Source organism: Athene cunicularia (assembly GCF_003259725.1).
Source record: "Athene cunicularia isolate RWA chromosome 13 unlocalized genomic scaffold, athCun1 chr13_part1, whole genome shotgun sequence".
Classification (NCBI taxonomy): Eukaryota; Metazoa; Chordata; class Aves; order Strigiformes; family Strigidae; genus Athene; species Athene cunicularia.
Genome location: NW_020799117.1, coordinates 1,649,910 through 1,676,076, shown reverse-complemented (window position 1 = coordinate 1,676,076; position 26,167 = coordinate 1,649,910). Strand labels below are relative to the sequence as shown.

The window sequence follows — 26,167 nt, the reverse complement described above, 5'->3', positions numbered from 1 at the left end:
TTCTCACTGTGGTTTTTGTGTTGTATTTTCTTCCACCACTCTCCTGTGGTGTTTTCCCCCTTTGCAGCAAAGCACGACAGCTCCGCTCCAGGCTCAGGTCAGCTCGGGGCCGGGCCAGCTCGCTCCTCTCTGTCCGTCCACCTCTCGTGCTGTTACAGCCTTTTGCCCGTTGGTGAGAATGACTCGGGCCTCTTTTTTCCTCCTACCACCAGCTCGTGCTTCCCGCTGTGATGTTGGGCGACACTGACCTCGCGCTCGGGAGGGAGCAGCAGGACCCCAGGAAGGGGTGCTGGAGCCACCCGCCGTCCCACCAGGCGCTCTCGGGAGGGATCGTTTCACCAGCGGTTCCTCCTTGGGGTGGTTTGGGATGTTCTTGTTCTCGTACCATGGGCTGAAGGTCGTTAGAAAGGCCTCTGGCTGTTCAGACACATTTTTAGAAGCGCTTCTCATTCTCTAAACCACGACTATCAGTTCAACCCATATTTTTTCTCCATAGATTTATCTACGAGATGACTCAGCTCCAAGGCTTATGTGACATTTTAGAGTCTGTCTGATAAGCTTTAATGCCTCTCTTCATTTAGCAATGAAATTCATGTGCTGCTTCTTCCGTGCATTTTGTGAAACCCAGAGGTTGCGTGATTCCTAGAGCCTGATTATTCTTTAATGTATACGTGGGCTCCCTTCAGGCGTAGAAGATTAGCTTTGCTATGCTGCTCCGAGTTTATTTTTAAAATTTTATTCAGATGGTTGCCATGAATTCCCAAAGCAGAGAGAACATCCTTCTACTTATTAAACGTAGCTCTCTCAAGCCCCAAATAGATCTTTTGCAGAGTACATTTACATGAACCCCTGCACCCCTCAATTCCTTAATTAGCCCCACATGCAAAAGTCCCACAGCATGATGTTCCAGGGAAGAACACAAGGCCAGGACTAAAAAACAACCCCTAAATTAAAATCCTTCAATTTAGTGCCTCAGAGACTGAAACAGCAGCTCCTGATGCAGCAGTGACTCCCACACGTTGCAGTGGGTGTTAAATCAAATTCCAAATGAGCTGCTGTGTCTAAAATCCCTGTAATTGCTTCCAAGGTGCCACGGGATGGGCACGAGGCACTGCTGGCTTCCACTGACCGCTCGCTCTACCCTGCACCGGTGACGCCGCTCACCTCTCCGGCTCTGGGTGATTAAAGGTTTTTGATCCTGAAACCAAGCCCGCCTGCCTTTGCTTAGCAGAACATAAGCTACTGCAGCTTCTTCCCCCACGCTGCTTGTGCGTGGACGGCCAAATGAGTTGGAGCCCGTTCCTGGAATCCCACCAGGCTCCCCGCAGCCCACACCCCACGCGGGGGCTCTCAGCCCTTGCGTATTGCCTGTTCCACCTCCTTCCTTCTCCTCAGCACTACGATTTGGCACTCTCCTGGCTGTAGCTGTAATTAACGGACGCAGACGGCTCGCGGGGAGCAGCGCTCTCCCGGCGGTGGGGTCCCGTTACCTTCTCCCGGGGGGTTCAGGAAGCCCGAGGCTCCCAGGCTGCCACAGGAGACTCCCAAGCGTCTCGCTGCCCGCTGCGCTCCCCAGAGGGTCGGGTACCAGGGAGCTCCCGCATTCCTCACGTTCCCCCAACGCACACACCTGACTCTGTTTGCGGGAGAAGCAGCAGCTCGGCAGGTCTCAGCGCTGGGGAATTGCCAAGGCCCTGAATTCCCTGAAAGCCAAGAGCTTTCCAGGGCTCCGGGCAGCGGTTGGGGAGAAGACCTGTTTGCAGCTCTGCTTCGGAGAAAGATTTTAAAGTGACTAATGTAAACTAACGGGAAGACGAGAAGCTCACCCGGAGGATGTGGGCACCGCCTGCCTGATGCGGCCCTGTCCCCCTGCAGGTAGGAAATAAATCTCATCGGCCTCTGGGAGGGAGCTCCTGGGCAGCACCCACCATCAGTGCCACCCCACGCTGTGAGGAGACACGAGGGTCTCTTCTGCAGGTAACAGCTGAGATTTTGAGCAACCAGAGTCTCTCACCAGCCTCAGAGGTACCCAGGGCTCTCCTCACCGTTCCTCTGGCACCAGATTAAATCATCATTTGCATTTGCACGTCAGATTGTGATTTTAAAACTCCCCATCTTAGTACATCATCGTGTCAGGGACGCTGCACACGATGAAGGTCCGGTGTGAACTACCACCATTACCTCGGGCTTGGCCCCTGGCAATAAACTGATAACAAATGATGAATACCAAAATCAAGACCCACCTGACGACCCAGACCTGCTGGTGCTTCCGAAGGGGGGTTTGGTTTCTCCTTGCCAGCAAAAAGGTTTCGATGTCATCGCTGTATCCGTGTTACACTCCGCCTGAAATTCAGAGTTCTAACAAAGTAAGAAGGAGCACAGATGTGTGACTTCTTTAGAAAACAGAGCAAAAGTCGTTTCTAATTGTTGCTCCTTGAAGCACACCTGCGAAGGCCAGGGTGGTAGGAGCAGCAATCATCCTCCCTGCGACGCAAGATCAAAAAGGCGAGAGAAACTAAACAGTGCAGACCCATTCTTTCCCTTAAAGGCAAACATTAGCTTCAATTATCAAACATTTATTTCCAACCAGGTGGATTTTCCTCCACTAGGAATAATAACAATAAAGTGCACCTTCAATCAGGCTTCTCAAATAATGCCAACAGCTCATTTAACAGAGCTCACAGTTTTTAAATTCTCCACTGGTTCTGTTAACATCACTTCTGTTATTTTAAAGACCATTTTCAAGAGGCAGCCTGCAGATTTGCATACAAAAAGCCTGTATTTATGGCCTTTGGACAACACCGAGCAGACCTCCTCACAGGACCTACCACAATAACCACAGAACAGGCGGCACCGTGGTCACCGCACTCCTGCAGTCACCGGTGCCCAGTCAAACAGCGTGTTCGGCATTAAGCACAGTGTTTCATTCAGATCACTGGAACAAAATGTTAATATTCACAAAACTACTCACTGCTATAGAACATCCTCTTGCACACTTTACTGCAAATATATTTACTGCTACTTGGTACACACCAGAAAACCGACTTCTGACACCAAGCCTCCGGGGCCTTACTCAGGGCACCGCGTTGTTCCTCTTGAAAGGTGAGCAGGGCTATGGATACGGGCACTCTGCATGAGCATGCAAGCTCTGAGCACAACAATGCTGCTTTGTTGGAGTCTGCACAGCACCTGATGATACCCTCGGTTATTCTGAAGACAAATACAGAGCAGCTGACAACCTCGGAGCCTGGCGAGCTCTTTGTGCTTTACTGCGCCGTCGGGTAACTGGGTTTGCTCCCGGGCAAGCGCAGCACCCTGCACCCTCGCCATTGCCCTCTTTGAGCAGGCAGGAGCGTTGGCAAGTCTCCCTTAAACACGGCTCGTGCAGGACGCGTACGGTAACCTGATCAGACACAGCTCATTCATGTTGCCCAGTGGGTAAAGTCAGATCGAGAATGTGATCTGGGGTAAAACGAACCCAAAGCATCAGTTTAAACCCGTGTCGGTTCCCCATCCGGGGTGGTTGTGTGTTCGGTGAGAGCTCACACGATCCCAAAGGAGAAGATGCCTCAACACCAGGACAGTTTGTCTCAGGGGTGATGATACTGTAGTCAGGACACACACCACTAGTAAAACATTTATTGGTGAAGCCCAACATCATGGAACAATGAACAATTATTTTGCCTCTGGAAGAAACCCGAGTTCGATTAGTAGCTGCCTTATTCACGGTCTAGGTATGTTGCTCAGACAGAATATTCCTCTTACTGAATACTTAAACAAACCGCTCAAATTTTAAACACAGCAACATCACCGGTTTGACTCAATACACATTAGTTCAAAAGATTTTTGCCAAGGGATTTATATAAAGCCTCACTGAAACTGAATAATTTCCCCCCCCTCGTCCCAACTACCTCGCACTGCAGCGGAGCTCTCCCGCCTCCTTCTGCACTTCTTGTGCACATCGACAATTGAAAACCACCTAAAAACAAACCCCTGAGGGCGCTGCTTGAAAAATAAACACTCTGAAAGCACAGCGAGAACTTTGCAAATGACTGTGCAGGAGCAAATTCAATTTATCATTCCCAAGACGATAAATTCATTTAAGCTGGCTTTGTCACCGATGGTCTCTTTTTGATGTCAGGGGGGATCACCCTGTTTGCTGACCTCCCAAGACCTACTGAACCGACTCCCGGGATTACGCGGAGCCAGGAAGGACTCACGGATGGCAACTGCCAAGAAAGGAAGGAAAGATTTTCTTCCACTACAGTGTATTTTTTCCGCATCACACATATAAACAGTAGAAACAAGGAGCTTCACTGAAAGGGTCCGTAACGTTTCTTAGGGCTTTGTGCAATCTCCACATTCAAACTTGAACACCCACATCATTTTTCATTTCAAACATTCAACCCACCCACAAGAGGAAAATATTTGTATCGTTCTTTTATTGGGATTATGTCAATCTGGAAACAGATGGACAGACAACAAGGAGGGGAAATACACGCCAAGTTAATAGGAGTAACACATCCTATCAGTCGTTTCCACATGCAGTCTGCTACAAACTGTGCGCTGCTGTCGGTTGGCCCGTCCAAGGGAGGGGGGGGCACGTCCAGCCTGTGCCTAGAGCATCCCCAGAGCATCTGAGCACTTGTCAATACTGTGGCACTACCAGGGTGGCAAGGACTCGCCGAACCGAGCCCAGTGAGTGCCTCTGGATTTCCGGGGAAACATCACAAATCAGGAGGTGTGAAAAGGGACGGTCTGTTGGCGGGGACTAGAGGGGGATGCTTTTCTCAAGATTTTCTAATTGTTCTTCGAAAAATTTAATCTGCTCTTCGAGGTCCTTCTGTTCGATCAGCAAGGAGGTCTTGACTTGAACAAAGCGTCGGTAGTCCTGGAGCCGCTGATCGCTCAGGTATTTGGCAAGGATACCAGAGACCACTCTCTCCCTACGATCTAGATTCTCTTTCAGGTCTTTTGCATCTTCCCGCTGTCTAGACAAGAGCTTGTGCCGTTCGTTCAGCGATTGCTAATAGAATGAAAAAACAAAGCAGCACACTATGAAAACTCATCATCCCTGGCAGACACTAGATCTTCATTTGGAAGCCACAGTCGATTTAGTTTAATTACTTCCTCTTGTGGGCTTTGTGTTCCACATGAGATTTTTCTCGATTGAATTACTCATTCTTGTGGCTTGTAAGGTAAAGACACCCAGTAAACCCCATCAAGGCTCACTTCTTCCATGCTGCCCTCAGGAAAAAAAAATAAAAATCAATATACTTAACATTCTGGTAATTTTAAAGTATCCTGTATCCGTCTTCATTCAATTAGAAGCTCTTTAAGGCACGTATCTTTGTATTTTGGAGTTGTATGTGGCCAGAGTGCCAACGTCATATTCAAAAGGAGGCGTGACTTCTATTAAAGTAAATAAAATTTTGCAATAAAGTCACTTTGCTGCAGACAGCAAAACCGTTCATCAGGGGTTTCTTTTTAACAAACCCACAGGAATCAAGGTTTGCCTGCTCTACAGGATTTTAACACCTTTCACATTTTAGCTAATTCTCTCTCAGCTGTAATGATTTTCACAGGGAAAGCACTGCTGGAAAATGTCCAGTTTTAGGACAGCGTCCACAAATACACCACAGCACAACAGTCACCATCGAGACCCCAAAAATGGAGTCAAGGATCACGGCGGCTGGTTTTGCTCACGCTGGGGACTTGCAGTGACTGGGAGGTGGCTGGAGAAGTGCTGGCACGTAAGCAACTCTTCACTGAGAGCGTGTTACTCAAATTCTTAAATAAATTATTTTAATGTATTTACTATGCAGAGTATAAACGTAACACTTCAGAAACAGCAGCCCCCCCGCCAACCACAGAGCCAAGGCACTGTGAAATACTGCTCAGAATTAGTCACGTTAACAGCACCGACATTTTGGAGGGGGTGGATCCTGATTCTCGGTATCACGGTGCGGGGCAGGGCTCAGCTCTCTTGGTGCCCTTCCCTGTGTGAGCAGCAACAAACCTCTAGAGCTACAGGTTGGCAGCCCCTCAGCTCCAGGAAATCCCAGATCCTCCAATGCTGTGCTTTTCTAATTTCCAGATAAGAGATAACAGCAGGTATTGTATTGATAAAACCACGTCTACAAGCAGGAAGGACAGGAGGAAAGAATCATTCCTGTGATAAATTTGTCTTGTCTCTAGCAAAAAAAAGACTTTTCAGACTTGAAAAGATTTCCTGGTGACACAATTCCTAATTTTCCAGCAAAACCGGCTCGTTGAGTTAAACTACAGGGAATTTTATCTCAAGTTACGACCACATCTTCCTGCTCGCTATAGTTAAGACAAGCCCATTAAGTGAAACACGATTTCAAAGGCAGCAATTACCTCACTGAAACTACCAGTGGAAAAAAACCCCAACAAAAAGCCCTCTGAAGCCCAGGTTTGGAGCTACTTCTCAGGGAGCAGCCTGGGGGTCCCAGACCCCCAGGGCTTTGCTGCTGCCGCCACCCCAGCACCCAGCTGCGCTTTCTCCAGCGCTGAGCATGTGTCCGCACGCGAGGTTTACTCTGGTACTGCCTGGGCAACAGCTCGTTGGGATTCGTGTACAATTCACAGCTGCTGTCTAGAGCTGTCAGACAAATGAGGGGAGCACATCCCCACCTGGAAAGACGTGAGGAAAACAAATTAAATACCCCGCGTGCTCGTCGCTCACCTTCTCCTCGGCGTCTGTATTGCCATCGATCCTCCTCATGGCGTTCTGGACGCGGGCCAGGCGGCTGGACAAGCAGAGCAGCAGGCTCACCACCTTCTCCAGGTCCCCGATGAACATCATGTAGCGCTCAAACTCGTTGGGCTTGCAGACGTCCCGCACCGTGGCCTCCAGCTCCTTGCCTCGCTCGGCGCACTCCCTGGCCTCGGAGAGCACCAGCTCCCTTTCCTCCCACAGGCTCTGCAGCTTTGCCCGGAGGCTGGAGATGAGTTCCAGCTGCAAAGGGGAAAAAAAAAAAAATACAGAAAGCTGTTATTGCCAAAAAGAATCCTTATTGTTTCTAGAAAGTGAGTTTTCCTCACATTGTCTTTGCCAAATTTTGGACTTTTAAAAATAATTTTAAACTCTAGGAAAGAAAGAAAAAAAAGAGAAAGATTTTCTAGGCTGTACTTAATAAAACTCTGAAAAGCAAATTACTAGTAATCACCTTAACTGGCGATACAATCCCTAGCTCAGAGAGCTTCAAAATCAGTCAGAAGGGAATAAAGACTACAACATGATTATACACGGTTATGCTGTAAGACATGGGCATGAAGTCACAGCTCTATTACCAAGCTTTACAAGAACTTTCTGGGATATTATTGATAAAATACCCAGAAAAAGTCAGTTCCGGGGGTGATTTAAGCAAGCCACAGTGCCCGGGTGGCGAAATGAGTGGAGGAGGCTGTTTGATACAGAAATGTTGATTTGGAAAAAAGGCCCCGAAACCGGAGCGGGAGAAAAACCCTACTGGGTTTTTCTGGAAATCAGCCAATGCCACCATGAACAGGAGCAGCAGTGAGACAGTGGGTAATGAAAAACATCACCATGTGCGTGGCAGAAGGAGTTGCAGGAAGGCAGGTTGTCATTACCTGAGGTGGAGCACGGCCAGGTGTCTACAGGGGGAAAAAAACCAGCTAAATCTTCAAAGCTACATATTTTGCCCTTCTAAGCTGCCCTACTCTATCCCAGTCCAGCTACGTCCAAGCCACCTCGATGCCCTGCACGTGTGGAAATTAACAGGGCACTGCAGTGTGCAGAAACTGCCGATGGTTCTCTCAGAATAAAAAATTATTTCTCATTTAGGTTGCCAGTGGTAATGAATTTTACAGATTTTCTGACCAGATTTGAGTGTTAAATTGTGAGCCAGCTGCCGCACAGGAGCTGACCTTGCAAGGGAATGTGTAACCAACCCTGCGTGCTTGTTCCAGGTACAACCCATCCCCGTGACCTGCTGAAGAGAAGAATGTGGGAGGGGAGATCTGAATCAAACCAGGCAGCATTTAAATACCTCCCTTTGTGATCAACATGCCAATCTGCCAGGACTTCACCTACTGGCAAAAAATGGATTCAAAGTTATTCGTGAAACGTTATGACTGCGATAAGTCATGAATAAAAATATATGTCACATTAATAACAACTTCTTTGTCATGGTGAAGAAACAGCAGTTCCTCTGATGGTCATTACATACCTTCTTAGACGTGAGGTCATCTAGGTCGTCTGTGCTGTGTTTGATCCTGTTCAGGACTCGGTTTCCCTTTGAGGTAGGATCTTCACTCCTTTGCTTGGCATCGTGTTCAGATTCAGGATGCTCTTCTGGTCCATCTCTACTATTTTTCCTGCTATTGGAACAGAAGGGAAAGACCCGTGGCAAACACAGGTTTGTTCTCAAACATGGTTTTAGCCATCTTGACTACAGAATCACTCCCCTCTCTTCTCACAGCAGTAATTTTTCTAATTTTTTAAAATAGAGCAAAAGAGTTGCAGCCTAGTTTGTCATGGTCCCTTTTAATAAGATATCACTGAACCACATTTCTCCCATTGTATACCCACAGCATCAGATATTATTGATATGTAAATCAGAAAACAGAAATATTTTGCTAATGAAACAAAAATAAAACCATATGCTTAACTCATCTTACTACTAGTACATACATGCCATACACTAAAACAGCTGAAAATACCAGATAATAGGTTTTGTTTACTTACTCGTTCCCCTGCGCACGCTGCGCGTCTCCCTTTTTCCTGTGAGATTTATCCAGCACGGAAATGTTAACGGGAAACAGCCCCTCCATCAGGTCTAAAGCAGTTTTTCTAACAGGGTGAGGCATGAGAATATCAACCAGAGAATTGTCTTTGGCAACAATCTCCATAGCAAGTGCTTCGTATCGCTGGTCTTCAGGAGACTGGAGTCTCCTTTTGGGTGGATCTCTCTCCCTTTTGGGGAGAATATCCTCTTGGCTGTTGTGCACGGATGTTTCCTTTGCAACTAAAGCTTTGGCTGTATTTTTGGCTCCGTGGCAAGGCTGAGCTGACGCTGTGTGGCAGTGTGTTACCTCCTCAGGAGAAGCTGCAAGCTGCTGCTCCGAACACTTTGTTAAAGCGTCATTCAGAGATTTAGTTTCACATTCCTCTTCCACCTCAGCATCCTCCTTGCTTCTGCTGCTTGGGACAGGAATAGAGGCTTCAGGAGTCAGCTCCTTGGTATCCTGACAACATGCACCTCCAATTATGTCCCTGTCTTTATGTTTGTGATTCTCGCATCCACCTTTCTCAGGATCACGGAAACTGTAAGAAAGATGACACTTCCTTTTATTTGAAACACTTCCTCTCCTATAGATATTTTTGCAGACTATTTAAGAAGCTACAGGTAACTGTCAGATCTTTCCAGCTTTCTCTTTTTATTAAAGTTTTTAAAATTCAGCTTCCATCATATCCATTAATTTTGCTTGGGGGAAAAAAGGGAGTAAGCAAAATGTCTAGCTGCACCAGTCCACGTTGTTTGAATCCCCATTAAATTGCTCATTTTCTAATTATGACCAACACACGTGTTTTCTGAAATAAACCTGCAGTAAAAAGCGCCCTAAAATGTCACACTGCTGGTGTGTGCCAGAGGGCTGAGGAGCAGGCAGCCATCCCAGCGGGTTGGTGAGCACGTGGCCAAGGGGACAAGACGCTCGCGGGGACCTGGGCTGGCCACGACCTTTCTCAGGCCACATCTGGGACCCGCCCGGCAGTAACCGAGGGGGACGATCCTCACCAGCCCTCTCGTGACAGCACCTGCATTGCCAGAGGGCAAATCTTCACCATCTCCTTCCTTGCACATTATTTCTCTCGAGAGAACGTTTCAGTCCAGGAGTGAGACCTGGTTTACGCCGTCGCCATCTCCTGTGCGTCACCTCTCGGTCCTTCTTAGAGAAGGCATCTAGTGCTTCCTTCTTGCGAGGCAAACTGAACACCAACACACAGGCAACATCGTTCCTCTGAGGCTTCTGCTTTGAAATGGCCATTAGGCTCAAGTAAAAGTTTTATTAAATCCGTTCAATTAACCATTTTGAGAAAAAACTTCTACTTTTGAGTTGGCCATTGCAAATCTGACCCAGTGCTTTGAGTTTTCTGATGCAACGCTTCAGAAGAAACTTTCATGGGAAAAGCTACTGTCTTTTATAATTATAGTCATGATGACAGAATAAGTAAATATATGTAATTTTAAAATACATTTTGGACCAGAATTTTCAAGAAGACAGGGGCACTGTTGAACGCGAGATGACTGGAGTACGCACAGACCATCTTCTGCAATCACTGAATGCATCTGTGTAACTGCTTGTGAAAACAGTCAGTACATCTGGATGCAGAAATACTACAGGATTTATCATGACTCAACAAACCTATTTTTACCTCTAGCAAAATTTTTCATAACCTAACAGGATTACGAGGGGACGGTAGAGAGGAAAGCTAGAGGGATCAGATGGAAGGAAGGTTTATAAGCCCCCACTGAACTATGTTAACCTGGCCTATACGCTTCAAAGTTGTAGGCACAAAGCAAATTATTCTCCCTCAAAACAGACCTAGAGAGTTCAGGGCAGGTTTTGTTCACCTTTTAGCTCCTTCTCTAGGGTCACATACAAAACCAACACAGCTGGGAGAGAACCGGTCCTTCCCTCCCCGAAGGCAGTAATTAACCCTGTCTCCGTGGGTGGTGGGTGTCTTCCGCAGGTGCGGATAACAAAGAGACATTTCCTTTTCCTGAAGGAGCCGGGACCAGCATAGAGTGAGGAAGAGAAGGGACACCTCACAGCAGAGCCTGTGGTCCCCCCGCAGAGTAGATTCCAGATTTAAGAAAACACCAGCAGGCTGCTGTGCCAGAAAAGCTTCCGAATCCCTGGACCCACAAGCCCCACACTACCTCCAGCTGCTGCTTGTCCAGGCAGGATTCCTGCCGCAGCTGTGGGGCTGGGGGGAGCGTGGCTGCTTTGCTCCGGAGCCCTTTCCCGGCTCGAGCAGGCACTGGCAAGTTCCGAAGCTTTTCATGGGGCCAGACTGAGCTGTGCTGTGGCTCTGCACTGGAAGCCTGACTAGTTCTCCCATAGTTTTCCTTCCTCCAGCTCTACTCTGCAGCTTTAACGCACTCGTTTTAGCTTTTCATGAAGAAAAAAAAAAAAAAAAAAGAGTCAGCTTGGCAAAGGAAAATTTAATCATAGTTTGTACTAGATAGTAACACTTAGAGATATCTATTACAGGCACTTTTCACTGCAATTAAAACTAAACCCCTCATTTGACCTTGATTTGAACCACCTGGTTCTGGTGATTTAGTGATGCCCTTAACGCTGGAAAAGCTTTTCCAATGAAAAGGTACTAAAAATACCCCCTGCCAAACGCCACGGCAGCGCCACGTTAACGTGATGATGATGCAATACTGTGAGCGGGGACTGACAAGTGCTCATGGAGCGACAGACGATGAAGAGATACAGAGACACCTCAGGAATTCACTGCAAACACTGCCAGGCCTTATTCTTACTCATTTTCAGGCCTCACAGCCGTGACGGGGGGTAGGACCAGCTTGTAGGCTCAAACCAACCACCTGCAGCAGCTGTCACAGAAAATGGGTAATATCGGTGGAAACTACCTCAAACTTGTATCGTGCAATTGAATGGGTGCAAAATATGCATAAGAACGTCCTCAAGGGGTTTTTTTCAGTCACCCACAGACACTCTTGGTTTGGGTAACAATCACAGCTTGCTCTTCCTGCTGGTCCTGGTTGGAACTTTTGAGTAATTAATCCTGCAGACATGCCCAGCCTAGTCTGGATTTTCTACCACAGCTCCACAGCACTTTCTTGTGGAGGAAAACAAAGAGGAAAAAATGAGAGAGCGCTGTAACTGAATGAAACCTGTACTCGCAGCTATTTCCCAGAGATGATAATCTAAAGTCATTACTAATGAAACCAGTTATGGATTTCTCATCTTTTCATAACTTCGTACCTATTCTAGAGCTGTGACCAAATATGTTTCCGATGTTACTGTTCTATCCAGAACTTCCAGTTACAGTCGTAGTGACCTGCTAAGCTCTCAGCTAGACTAGGAAATTTAAGAAAAACTTCAAAATCTTACTAAATACACAGGGTTTTTTTTTTTTTCCCCAAGATAAACAAGCCTCCAGAAACCTTTGGGATCTTTGTGAATGACTGAAACAGTGGAAATTCTATTCCTACACAAGTGTCCATGCCTTGTTAACACAAAGTTCAAGATTTTTTTCTCCCCAACGCTGCTCGAACAAGCAAAACAAATACTGAGAGTTAACACACACTTTCTGGTTAGCTATGCGTAAGTGGCTCAATATTTCCTTTTAAAAAAAAAAAAACCTACACCAAACCCCCCCTTATTACACCACGCTGAGCACACATTTTTTTTTCAAGAGTGGCCCTATGGGATGTCGTTCCCGCCGGAGCTCGGAGGAGGGAGCTGCGATCTCAGGGATGGCGGGGCCGCAGGGGCGGCGGCTCAGGTACACTCCGCATCTTCCCCTTTCGCTCCACACACTAGAAACGGGTTTAACAACTGTCCCAAAATGAAACCAACCGCTGAGCGGATCAATATTCCCGTACCGGACAAGGGAGGATCCCGAGGCCCACGGGCGGATTCACCCCGGTGGGGCTGAGCCTTACCTGGGGGCGCCCCGCCAGCTCCCGCAGCGCCGCGATGGGGCCGCCGCGCCGCCCGCCCGTCCGGCCGCGCCCTGCAACGAGAACCGCACGCTGGGACCCGCGGCGTCCCCGCACCGCGCACCCCACATCCCACTCCCGGTTGTTGCCCCCAGAAACAGAGGCCAACCGCACATCCCCTGAGGTTTTTAGTTTTGAGTGTGTTTATTTCCTTTTATTAACCGACTGGCTGCTGCGCTCCTCCTAGCCAGCATCCACGTCCTTTCCCTAGGAATCCAAAAGATCAGCTAGCAAGAAAATATGTATTTCGACTCAAGCTTCCACAAATGCTGCCTACTTTCTGAATTGTTGCCAGCCTCTTCAGCTGGGTAATTTTAGTAGTGTATTAGATTATTTGTTTTCTGACCCTTTTATCTTCTATATTGACAGCTACCATCCTTCAAATTCAGGAGCCAAAAAGGCTGGTCAAATATAAAAATCTCTCTGTAAAATCTTTTCCCGGGACAGTGCTCTGATGAAGTTGCTGGAGTTACAACAGCGACTGCTGAAACACAGCATCATTTTCTCTGCAAATGGGATTTCTGAGCGCCAGACCCCCCCACACCCCTCTGCAAGTGCTGGAAGGGACCCTGCGTGCCTGGCGTGGTCCAGCCCTGGAGCGGAGCCTACGGCCCTCGCACCGCCTGGCCCTGGGCGCAGACAGGGCCCTTCCCCTTCCTCCTGCCTTCACCTCTGCCCTGCTGGGAGGTAACAAGTGACTCTGCCCAGACTCAGCATTTCGGTCAGCTGCTAGGAAGTTTCCATGCTTACGCAATTCTCTTACAACTTTGCGCATTAAAGAACAGCTCGTTTGTCTGCAATACTTTCTTACAAAACACTTTGGAGAATAATGAATTGTCATGCTTAACCATAAATACGTAACCTGTTAAAACTGGTAGCACTTCTCTCAGAATTCCCCCAAATTATTTCTCCTGCATGCTACAAAGCAAGGCACAGCTACACAGCGCTTCCTACAGATTAAGCAAATGTGGCTTTTTTTCCCCCCTTCTATCATCTCCCTACTATGTGATTAAAAAAAAAAAATAATGAAGCTTTAATTCCTCATTCGGGATGTTCAGCAGTTTTTCCTGTGTGTTGCCCCACAGCCCTCTAAAACAGGTAGACAGTTTTAAGTTGGACTCAAGCAATCATTACTATCTGAATCTCTCTCACCTGTGTGGAAGGAGTCGTGGATTTCGATCTCTCTGGAGCTCTCCCAGATGCAGGATCACCTGCCTGCAGGGGACTTTCAGCTGACACACACTTGCCAGTGCAGGTCCCGGCCGCTCCGCTGGCAGACGGGTGATGCTTCGAGGCCATGGTACCAGCAGAGTTGGGATCACACCTGCTGCTCACGCTCAGCGGGGAAACAAACGCCAATGGAGGAAAAACATCTGGCAATTTTTCTTCAGAGAAAACTTGGCAGAAAACCTCATTGTTTTGCAGCTTCCTGCTCCCGTTTGGATTGGAAATCTTGCCAGGAGGCCATTTGGGATGGGACAGCCTCTTCTGCAGCGGTGGCTTCTGCAGCGGGAGGTGCTGTGAGCTACCCGGTCTTTGATTAATCTTTCGCTCCATGTATTCAATAAGTGCAGTTTGCTGGATTTGCTTCAGCTCCGTCCTGGAGATACTTGAACTGGAAAGTGCCCTCCCTCTGTTTTCCAGAGTCCTTCTCCTGGCTGCCACTACATCTTGCTCAGTGATTTCATCCCTGACTTGGCTCCATGACACTTCCTTATCTGCTAGCTGATCGAGTTTCTCGGGTTCAGAATAACACAGCTTCTTTTGCTCCTTTGTTACCCTTTTCCTTCCCCCTATTCGACCTGTTTGTGGCCTTGTAATTTCTTCATCTCTGCTGAAACTTTCCAAGGATTCTAGATGAGAAGGGAAGCAAGGAACAGGTATGGCATTCTCACTGGCACTGGATAACGAGAAAGACCTAAGGTGTTCAATTGATGGCCTTTTAGAGGGTTTCTGTCTCAGTCTAACAGGTAAACTCATCTGCAAGTCTTTTCTTTTAAAGGAGGTTTCTCTCAGAACCTTTTTCTGAGCCACTTTAAGCTTCTCTCTATAGTCGTTCTTGAAACTCTCATCCGTGGATGAAGCTGGACTCCCGAGGATGAGATCTTCTGCCTCGAGCGGGAGATCATCGGCACTGCACTGACGGTGGTGGGGAGCTCTTCCAACCAGATTGTTCTCCCTCTGTATCTCTGTACACCGCGCTGAGGCAGAGTAGCTGCTCACTGGAAATTCCTTTGGGGAGCTCCTTGAGTCCTCCTGACACTGGGTGAGCTTGTGGTGGTGCAGGATGTTGGTGGTTTTCCCCCCAGAAAGATAATAAAGCATGGGAGTCGTCTGCCTGGTTATTTGTTCACCAGCCAGATCACCCTGAAGCTCTCTTAAAAGCTGCTTTTGAAATTCAGGTTGATATTTCTGATAGCGAACAGGCGGTTCCTCTTGTTCTAGATGCATGCTAAGCTCAGGACTGCTCTTATTAGCCTGTTTTTCTTTCCTGACTTCATGTAAGAACTGAGATGCAGAATCTTCCTTTGGTCTGAAAAAAGACATTTGGCTCGTATTCTCACAGCACTGCTTATCTCCCTGCTCAGGCTCCTCACGGCGAGGGGGCTCCGCTCCCACAGCGCCGGAGCTGCAGGACAGCGGCGATCTCCGCGCTTTGGCTTGCGGATCCAGGAGCACTTCCCTAACATCACTCCCAATTTTCCCGTCAGAGTCATCGTGTTGATTTTCATCTGTACAACTGTTCATCTTCCTGGAAGCATTTTTAATTAGAAGAGCACCCTCCATGTATTTTAAGTCACAACTCTCCTCAAACACATCTTGATCCGCGTCTGAACGCGATTCGGCAGGGAGCGGGCCCTGAGCACAGGGCACGGATCCTTTCTGCTGGCGAGGTTCTGGCCCCACTCCCCTGACAGTTGGCTTAGGAACGCTGCAGGAATACTGTTTGTCTTCTTGTGTATCATTAACAGTGTCAGGGCTGGTATGCACTGGGGGGGAGGACCTGGAGTTCATCTCTTCGGGAATTTTATAAGCATGAACTGAATTATAAGCAGAAAGTATTTTAGGGACATTACCCACAGAGTCAGTCTTTAAATATTCTTGAAAAATGAATGAAGAGGGTCTGCTGAAAATATGGGGATTGTTTCTCTTCACAGGTTGTTGGGATGGGCTCCACTCTCCATTTTCCTCCATCTTTAACCCTGGAATTTTTGGTACAGATACCTCGTTTGTAGGATCAGAAGAACTGCCCTTGTTTTCCAGAGTCTTCCCCCTAGCAGCCACTCTATCTTGCTCTGTAACTTCATCCCCATGCTGACTCCTCGGTGCATCCCCACCCGCCAGCTGACCGTCCTGCAGGCCGGGAGCTGGCTGCACGCCACCCTCACTGCGTCTCCCTCTCGAGTTTTCAAGGTGTCTGGTGACTTTATAGCTATCGAGTCGCGTGGGAGGAGAAGGTGGAGGCGCGGCTGCAGGCGGCGGCCCCTGATTTGAAGTCCCTGGGGTAGGGGTGTTTCCACAGCGCTCAGCCAGGCCGGTGCTCTCAGAGTTATTAGGGATGCTCAGCTCTGGTGCCCTGTAGGGATGCAGGCCCCTGGGGTCAGAGTTTGCTGCGCTAACATTGTAAATACCTCTTACGTATTCCGAGTCCATGTACGGTACCTGCTCTGGAGGCAGACAGCAGTTTTCGCCATAGCACGATGGGGTGGGATACTCTGGAACGTTTGATCCCCCTGAGAAAGAGCTGTAAGCAGAGTCTGCTCTTCCGGGGAGGTGCAAGAGATGCTCTACACTGCTGATGGACTTCACTGGCGAAAGACAATTACCATTTTCCAGAGAACTCATGGGCTCTTCCAGCTCTCCAATTCTGCCACCTTGCCTGTGAGTCCATCTTTCTATCTCATTCCCAGATGAAGCCATGTTGTAGCATTTCCAGAGATCAAAGTCTGATTACATGTCCATAGCCGAGTTGTTAGAAAAGCACATTTTTCTCTGTAGGTGCATTCCAGTAAGGTCTAGAGGATCCTAAAAAGAAACATGTGAAAAAGACTCAGTGGGAGGACTCTGATCACACCTGGGAAGATCAGGCAGCGAGCATCACACACACGCTCAAGATGAGAATTTAAAAATAGTATTTAGAGTAGCTAGAAGTAAATTTTTTGGCTTCAGTAATTATCAGGATCTTAGCATTTCCTCTATCACAAAGAGAGCAACTATCTTTAATAACAAGAGTTCTCTAAATCTTCATGAAATCCAAAGCCTATACATACCATTACATGCCCTCCCATTATGATTGCAAACCATCAAAGATCAGAATCAAAACTAGTTTCTAAATCTGCCTAGAAATAAATCTGAGGGGTTGAAAATCCCAGCTCTGATGCTGCCTAATCCTGGAGGTGCTTCAGCGCAGCGTGCACCTGCCCGGTTGAGGCCTCCCCGTGACTCAGAGCTGCGCTTCCAAGAACACTCCCAACCGCTCGCTCTCATTTGGCTGGATCCGACCAGCACGAGCATTGGCAACTGTGTGGCCTCAATGACACTACACAAAGTGTCCCCCAAGCCCCACTCATGCCTCCACGTTTCCTTTCAATCTCACGTGGAAATATGAGCACAAGGACAACTAGTCGGACATGCCAGTGTCCATGGATAACTGCAGCGAACAAGCAGAACTATCAAATAGGAAGAAATCACAATTATAATGAGCTTTATCAGCCTTGTCCCCCCTCCTTAAAGGCCTCTATTGTTTCTCAGAGAAACCAGGACGAAGCCATACTTTATTTCATGAATGTGATGAAAATGGTTTGTTAAGTGAGCTTCCATGCCATTTCCATCTGTCCTCAAAAATACACATCTTGGGGAACCTTTCCCAGAGGCTCACAGAAAGTGGCTTGATGAGAGATCGAGAGTATCTCGATGAGAGATTCTGCTGCCAGTAAATTATAGATTTTAAAAGACAGACAAATATTTTCATGGCTGATGCTAAGAGCTCTCCTGCAAACATACCAAATGTACTAGAAAAAGCACCAGCTTACAGTTCACGTCCAACAAATACACAGTTTTTGCAGAGTCTAGAAAACGGCCCGTGTTTATCAGCAGCACACGGACTCCCCGATTGTTACACATGATGCGTGCAGGTTCAGTTGAACAAAGGAGATCTCTACAAGCAGCCCGCTCCGGAGGCCAACAGAAGCCACACAGGAGATGGTCACGCTCACAGCGTGACCCCCTCAACCACCTCTGTCAGCTTCAACCCCCCTGACATACTCAGGGCCAGCACAAGCCCCTGATAAAAGGCTGAACCTGGCAAGCCAGAGGGGTGCTAGTCAGTGACCTTGTTTACTAATTCTCATTTAAACCAGTTCTAAAGACTGATCAGTTACTAAAAGAAAGCAAATAAACAGTCTTGAAAACCTTTGGTGACAAGCTGCCCCGGTGACACACCTTCTGAGGAGATGCAAACTGTTTCCAAGTCCTATCAGAATATCACACATCTGTTTTCTTCAAAAAGGTTGAACTCACCTTAATCTGCCATTCCCGATACTGTACTTCTGCAGCGGGGCCTCAAAGCTGGCAGAAAGAGAGGTTTCAGGGGTGATGCTGCTGTTTAATCAAAAAACTTCACATTCCTGCCTTGTTTCAAAGACAGTCCTGGTATCATTCATTTGGAGCCAAAGCAAGAGGTGGATAGGAGCCAAAACACACAAGTTAATCTATAAAGGGAACTTGGACTGGTGGGGCACAGTAAATAAATTAACTGGTTTCTGGGAAATGAAAACAGTGTAACACTGCACAGTAGGAATTTCTGCTGGGCTTTTTTTTGAAACTTCAGTAAGAAACCAACTCATGGACACCTGCAGAAGTTCTGTCTCTTTAGAGAGGATCTGAAATGCAGCTGTGAAATTTAATTATGCGTCCATGAATAACAGAGTCACATAGGAAACACAGAGCATCAATGGCCGATGACAACATTCCCCGTCCCTTCAACACGGTGTATTGAAGAATTTAAAGAAATAAAAACCTTAGATATCTAGTGAAAGGAAGACTGTATTTTCCGAAGCTACAAAGAAAAGCAGTGGAGAGGATGATTGCACTGATACCAAATGCAGGATCCGACAGCAGCACAGTTGCTGTCACATCACCGAAGCAACCGGAGCACCTGGAACCCGGGGCCAGCGCAGACACTGCTGGGTCTCACCGGGCTCTGCAAGCTCGGAGGTCTCTGGCAGTGCAGGGAGGTGCATGGGATCAAACCCCGGGGGAGCCACATTCCACAAGAGAACCAGAAGGCAGATTCCTCTGTCGCTCTTATCTCCGTTTTTATAATCAGAATTTTGTTCCAGTGGAACCTCTCCAAGCAGCTCTATTACCCGGCTGTGGCTATTAATAGAGGGAGCCAAGTCTCTGTCTGGGGTGTGCTGGCACCGTTCCACTGAAGTTAATCGAGCCACCCTGATTTACAACGAGAATTTGGCTCTAACTTTTCACAGCTATGCATAGGATTTAAATAACAGTTGTGCTTTGGTTTACGTATATCAATGAAAATACGCTCTGGGTTTCCTATACCAGTATTTCCCAAGATCTCCTTTGCTCCATTATTTCACAGAATAACAGAATCGTTTGGGTGGAAAACACCTTTAAGATCACCGAGTCCAACCATTAGCCCAGCACTGACAAGGCCACCACTAACCCACGTCCCCAGGCACCACACCTGCACGGCTTCTGAACACCCCCAGGGCTGGCGACTCCACCACGACCCTGGGCAGCCTGTTCCAGGGCTTGACAGCCCTTCTGGGGAAGAGACTTTTCCTAATATCCAACCTAAACCTCCCCTGGCACAACCTGCGGCTGATTCCTCTCGTTCACCCTACCTGTTTGTGATTTATAGTGATATTGACAATATAGTGAAGATTTTTTGTCTCACTATGCTACCAGAAATAACAGGAGATATAATTTCAGCATCTTAGAAGACCAAGGTAAGAACTCCTGGCTTGGAAACAAGAGCAGCAAGCACTGAGTCCCTGCCTGGGGCAGGTGCAGGATGACACTGCAGCTCACAGGTCCCTCCTCCATCTCCTGACGCTACCTGCAGCTTTTGCTGCTCCCCGGAGAAGTGACAGATCAGTGACAGGACTTTTGCCCCTGCCTTGGGTGCCCTCCAATCCCTTTCTGCCATGGCTCACACTCTGCACGTCTGTTTTGTTTAAGACCAAACTCGCTAATTCACATCCTTGAAGCGACTGAAAAATGGTAAGAACTGAAGGAATATACTGTTCTCCAAAAGTCTCTGTTAAAATTTAAATAATCTGATACTGAAACACGTCTTAGGGAAAACCTGTCATATTTCTTTTGGAGAAGAGGTTTCCTAAACCCTGGAAGCAGAATCGTGGATTGCAATGCATTTAAAGAACTATGTGAAAACTGCCTTCTCTTTCACATGTAAGAGAAAAACATTAATGTACTTAAAACTCAACTGACATTAACAACGACATTACTGTTCTCCTCAGCTGGTAGGTGGCAGAGCACCCTCATGGACTACACTGTCTCTGGGTCTTAGAAATGTTCTGGCAAGGCTGTAATACAATGTGCACATTCCTGACAGGCTTGCACTATTTCCATTGTAAAGCTCTGAAAGCAAAAAGAAAAATGTTAAATTAAAAGTGTATCAGAACCAAGAACACTTACTTTTTTCTTAAAAAAAAAAAAAAAAAAAAATTAAAAAAAAAAAAAAAAAAAAAGGCTACCTTGACTTCCATCCACTGATTTATTTACTCCAGTACCTATAATACACAGAGCACAGCCCTCCATGCAGAGCAGTTTGCAAATATAAAGCACACTCTCTTTGCTTTTTACATCTGACAGACTAGAGAGAGGAGAGGAACAAAAGCACAGAAGAGAAACAGGGTCTCTGTAGGGAACAGGACTTGTCTAGTGCTTCCCAGCAGGCTGACAACTGAGGGAGAACAAAACCCAGATGACACAGGACAGATACACGAGGCCGGGCTGCCTCTGGGCCAGGATAACGTCTTATGTCTCAAAACAAGATTTGTTCCAAGTTTCCACCATAGTAATAATAGAAAATAAATAGTAGTGGCAAGGCAACGCCAGGAAATTAGTGTTACAGCCCCTGCTGTACGTTTCTCAGCTCAGGTACCAGTGCTTGCGTTAAAACTTCTTCACCCAAACATCATCCAACAGAGTCCCCGAGCATTTGGTGCAGGTTCAAGTCCTGCCCAAGTCTCCGGCCCCTCACAGACTGCTGTTAAAATACCAGTCACCACCTCAACCTCTTAATTCTAGGGAAAGGTGGTTTGTATTGCGCAATCTTAAATTCTTTGCAACTAACTTAGCCGGTCAAAGCCTCATGTCTCTGGGAAATTAACTCTGTACAGAAAAAAAAAAATAAATCAGCAACTCCAGACTGCAGTCAGTTAACAAGTTACCCGTCATGTAAGGGCAAGCTTTCTTCTACTTACAGTTTGTTCTTACGTGACCTCATTTAGATTGTATTAGGTGCTGCTGATTAATCCATAACTCAACTGCCGTTACAGATATTGCTTGTCCAAAGCATCACCCATCTGAAACACCGGATTTTCTTTATCAAGTCTCTGATTTATCCCCTGCAACCAGGGAGAAACAGCCCCCGGCCCTGAACACAGCCCCGCAGTACGTCTGCATACTTGTGCGGTTCCCTTAAATTTTACTGACTCAATCTTTCCGTCAGAGAAGCAAGAATGAGCATTTTCTTTAATAAACTCAAGCAGAGTTCAAACCTTTTGAGACTGAGCTATTGGTGTTTATGGTGAGGAACTGTAACTTTGGAACACCAAACAGGACTTCTCTTCCAAAACACTCCGGAGATGAAGGCAACACCCTGCTACCACACTGGCATGCCTAAAACTTCACAGATCTGTTCCTGTAAAACTGCTCTTTTTAAACAAATGGAAAGGAAGAGGAAAAACACAGTTATCAACCCATATCAAACTACAACACGCAACTGTTCTCCAAGCAACGAGAACGATAAGTGTGTGAAACGCAAAGCAAACACTGTGACCAACCTACCAGTATTATGTCATGTACATGTTTGTGAATGACCTGTTTCTTATCAAAGGGCAAACATCTGATGTAAATATTAGCCGAAATTCTTCAGATTCCAACCAGCTGCACAGTCTGTAGCACCTGATCCATCTGTTCGCAGATCATGGGATCTAATTGCTACCAAACTCTGCCCTGTGAGACTCTCGCTTTAGCCAGGGATCTCACTGGCTGTCCCAGGGAAGTCTGGAGTCTAAAGTCCTGGGGAAGGCGAGTCGAGAGCCTCTGGTACCACAGACACCTTCGGCAGGTCCTGTGCTGCATCAGCCCCGAGGTTCCCCGGTCTCCATCCAGGACTTCCCGGGGAGGAATCACACACACTCATGGCACAGACTAGCCACGCATTCTCCACTGCTGTATCTCTTGCCGAGGCGTGAGATGTCTGGAAATAAGAGCCGCTTCTTGGACCAGACTGTGAAATATTCAGAAATTCCAGACAAATGTCTGAAGTCTTCAGATTCCATCACTTTCACATGACTGTTGAAAGGGTGAGAGAAATGGAGGGATACCCCACCCAGGGAAGCGTGGCTGGCTGATCACCTTTGTGCCCAGCATCTCTGAAAGTCACTGCTTCTCTCTTAGCTGTTGTTGGCTTTTTTTTTAAATACATACATTCACTTTATTATTATTTTTTCTAATCTATAATCAACAATTTATCCCCTAGAACTTTCAGCTTTAGGTTTCAAGCAGGAAGGCAACATAAGAGAACATATCAAGGACACCCCCTTTAGATAGCTGGGAAAACACATGTTCTGTTAATCTGTATTTTTCCTGCAAAGAGTTCTGAAGACTCTAAACCCAATTTCTCCTTTCATGCAATCTCCAGAATTATCATGCAGGTAGCTAACAGCTGCCAAGGATATTGTACATCAAAACCCAAGAACAAACTTTCCAGTTCATCTTACAGAGGCCCAGCAGGAAACACCCTGTTACTGGGAACTGGGGAAAGTCAGTATCAGACATTCTCAAAACAGTCTGAATGGGATTTAGTGAGGTTTATGCCTCATGCACACAGAAATAAATTTCACCACGGTTTGGGGAACGTAAACATTTCCAGTCAAAGCCACAGATAGAGACTTTAGGCTTTCTGGAGCCATGGAAGTGTCTTGAGTAATTTAGAGAATTGAAATAATCATCCATCTCAGCATCCCCTTTTTTGGGGGGTGGGGGAGATAAGTCTCCCTAAACGTCCTTACCCAGCTCTGCCTAGCTCGCTCTCAAGGAGGACATTCCTGCTGACTAGCGTGGGAGCTTTTCTTCAGCCACGACGCCAGGACGGGTCCATCCTGCACCTTCCCTGGAGCCATTTCCCATGCAGTGACGACGTCTCGCTGCTGGGCCAAGCACTTGGCACGTCAGTAACGTATATACTTGGCTGGCGAAAAGCTGTGGCCCAAATAAAATGCTTTTGGACCTGAGAACCATGGTCCAATCTCTGGCCAAGGCTTTAATGAGGAAGATCAGGTTTGGCAATTCTTCACAGCCCTGTAAGAGGCCTTTTCTGAGCACCCAGCAGAGTCTGACCTTTTAATTAGAGCAGTCACCCGCCACATACTTCTCCATTGTCCTTGAATTCCCTGACTTTCCTTATTCAGCCTCAAAAATTTCTCTCGGCTTCCATCATCTTCACTCCCTAATCTACTAAACACCACTTATTTTTGTTTCTACCTCTGAACCACTTCACAAAAAATGCTTTTGCCAGAAATTACAGCTTCATCCCAGACGTATGCATTTCTTTCCAATCATTTCCATTTCAGCCATCGTTACTTCATCGCAATTTTCCATCTTTACTTTTTTTTTTTTTTTAACCTAATCAAGTTCATCTAATGCCATAAATTTACCAGCCATACTGCTTTTACAGGCTACAAGAATAGACTCAAAAATATCCAAGAGCATTAAGGAATTACAGACTCTAAAGAACCCAAAAAGTCAGAAAAAAAAAAAATCTAACAATACTGCCCATTTTCAGACATGTTCCTTTAGAATTAGTATATTATCCAGTAGCCTAGAGAACACAGAAGAAAATTCAAACTAAGTAAAAAGCCTTCAGTAGCTGCCTCCTCCCCCCTGCCACGCAACAGGTTTGGGAAGCAAGCAGGCTGCTCTTCAAGGGCAGAAAACTCCTTTTCCCTCCCCTGCTTGACTCAATACAAAGAGAGAGGCAAGAAATCTCAAACCGATCAGGCCAGGCTCAGAGGACCACTTTCTCCCTGACGGATAAGCCATCATATTTTAAGAGACAGCAAGGAAAAAGAGCTTTGATTTCCAACAACAGGGTAAGCTGCAACATGAGCATGTGCTCCTAGACCAGTGGTCAGGGAAGTCTCAGAAGATGTTTTCTTACTTCTACCTTGCTGACTGCTTGCCAGCAAGGCGGTCCAAGAAACATCAGAGAAAAACAAAATTCTCATAGTCCTCCTCACCTACTACTGACTGCACCGAGCTTCCCACAGTTTAGGCATCAAGTCAAGCCCACAAGAAAAGAAACTGGCCTCTAAATAGGTGAAATCCAGTTCAACATCTTCCACGGACATGTGGTTTGATTCCAATATAACTAAAATTTGGTTAGTCCTCTGTGCAAGACAGTTTTAAAAATATGTCCTTTTTGGTAATTAGAAAACCAAGTTCTTACAACAGGCAGCTCCAGCAACTGCCACACACCCCAAACCAAATGTATTCACAGCATTACGGATCAGAATTTGCCTTTACTGGGCTTTTATTATTGTTCTGGGAGAGCTAGCTCTCACTCATACTTACGGGTGAGAGTTGGCTGGCTGGGGAAATGCCATAAAGTCATCTTATCTTTTGAAGAATAGTGGGTTTCTGGCAGCTATAGATGCTTTCTGCTATAATATAAAACTATTCTCAGAAGCGTAATGAATGGCTCTGTCATTACAGTCCGAGAGGCCCAGACAGAAAGAGACGGTAGGCTCCAGTTTCTCTGTGCTGTAATTACGTTCTCCACAGACCAAGCTGCCATGAGAACAAACGCTGCTGCTGCAGCTCCAGACCCCATCGATCCACTGGGCAGGGGAAGAGGCAGGCTCCAGTTCCCACCTCATCAAGTGGGATGATGTATATTATTTATATATATATATGTGTGTGTGCATATATTTAAATTATGGCCTTTAGAAGTAATAAAGATGGATTAAACAATTCATTCTCTGCTCCTCAAGGCTAATTAGAAGCTTTCTGCTGAACCTGGCGAGCTTTGGAGTGTGTGCTACGAACTTCACGAGTGACACAGAAATGCCCACGCTCCCTTTGCTGAATTCCCAGAGCCGTTCCCGTCCAAGGACTACCCACACTTAACACCTCAGACAGAGAATCCTACCAGATCTTCCCCGAGCAGCAGGATGGCTCAGCCAAGCCGGCTCACCCAGCGCCTCCCAGAGAACAGAAGAGCATGGTAATCAGGTTGTGCTAATTGGAAAACTCAGTTAACACCGAACACGGGTGAGGAGGAGACTGTGCACAGGAGAAAGACAGACAGAGAAAGCAAGCAGAGATGTGGCAACAGAGCTTCATCTCACAAACCCATCTCCTCATACCTCAGAGTTTATCTTACAAACGTTAATCAGATACTGTCACTGCCACCAGCACTATGTGTCTTACCATAAAATCGTTTGGGAGTCCTGCAGTGGGAACAGAACCCAGCACTCTGCCCTCCACTTCCAACTACAAACTAAATTTTTTTAAAAAACTTACCACCCTCAATAAAGCATGTAACTTTTCCATTCTTTCCTAGCACACTGCCAGTCTAAAATGTAATTAACAAACAATATTAGCACTGCCATTTTATTACATACAAATTAAGGATTATGATTTAATATTAATTTGGCATTTTAAAAAGCCATTAGCTCTAACTTTCTTATTTTGACATAAGAAACAGAAACGATTCCCTTCCAGAGGATGTCTATCTTCAGTCTAATTCATCCAGATGTTAAACATAATTGTGCCTGCCCTTGGGCTGAGGGAGACAGTAATGTAATATCCAGTTACTACAGAACATTCCATTGGAATAAGAGAAAAACACCAAATATATATAAGGCATTAATATATTAGACTGGCCCATTCCTTTGGCAAGTATTGCATTCCCGTATTTGCCCATCTTTCATTTGGACAGAATTCATAAGCATTTATACTTAATCTCACTAAACATTATTATCACTGGTTTCCTTAAACAACGAGAAACTGTATCAGTAGTTAAAAATAATCTGGAAATATCCATCAGTTGCATCAGTAGAGGTTTAACGGTGGGGTGCAAGTTGCTCAGAATCACGGGCAGAAATTAAACACCTGGTCTGCAAACAGCATTCAGACATGCT

General features: G+C 46.5%; 1 protein-coding gene across 6 annotated transcripts in view; it reads right to left on the bottom strand.

Moving 5' to 3' along the window:
- Positions 1–3,447: 3,447 nt before the first annotated feature.
- SHROOM1 (shroom family member 1) overlaps positions 3,448–26,167 on the bottom strand; it is a 38,470-nt gene continuing 15,750 nt past the window's right edge. For 3 of the 6 annotated variants that reach the window (XM_026858340.1, XM_026858341.1, XM_026858343.1), the window contains exons 2-7: positions 13,899–16,772; positions 12,690–12,760; positions 8,735–9,313; positions 8,217–8,367; positions 6,710–6,982; positions 3,448–5,026 (exon numbers count right to left, since the gene is read on the bottom strand). In XM_026858340.1, coding sequence (XP_026714141.1) covers positions 4,772–5,026; positions 6,710–6,982; positions 8,217–8,367; positions 8,735–9,313; positions 12,690–12,760; positions 13,899–16,667 — 4,098 coding nt within the window. In that variant the 5' untranslated portion in view covers positions 16,668–16,772 and the 3' untranslated portion in view covers positions 3,448–4,771. The other 3 variants (XM_026858344.1, XM_026858345.1, XM_026858346.1) reach the window with 3 other exon arrangements.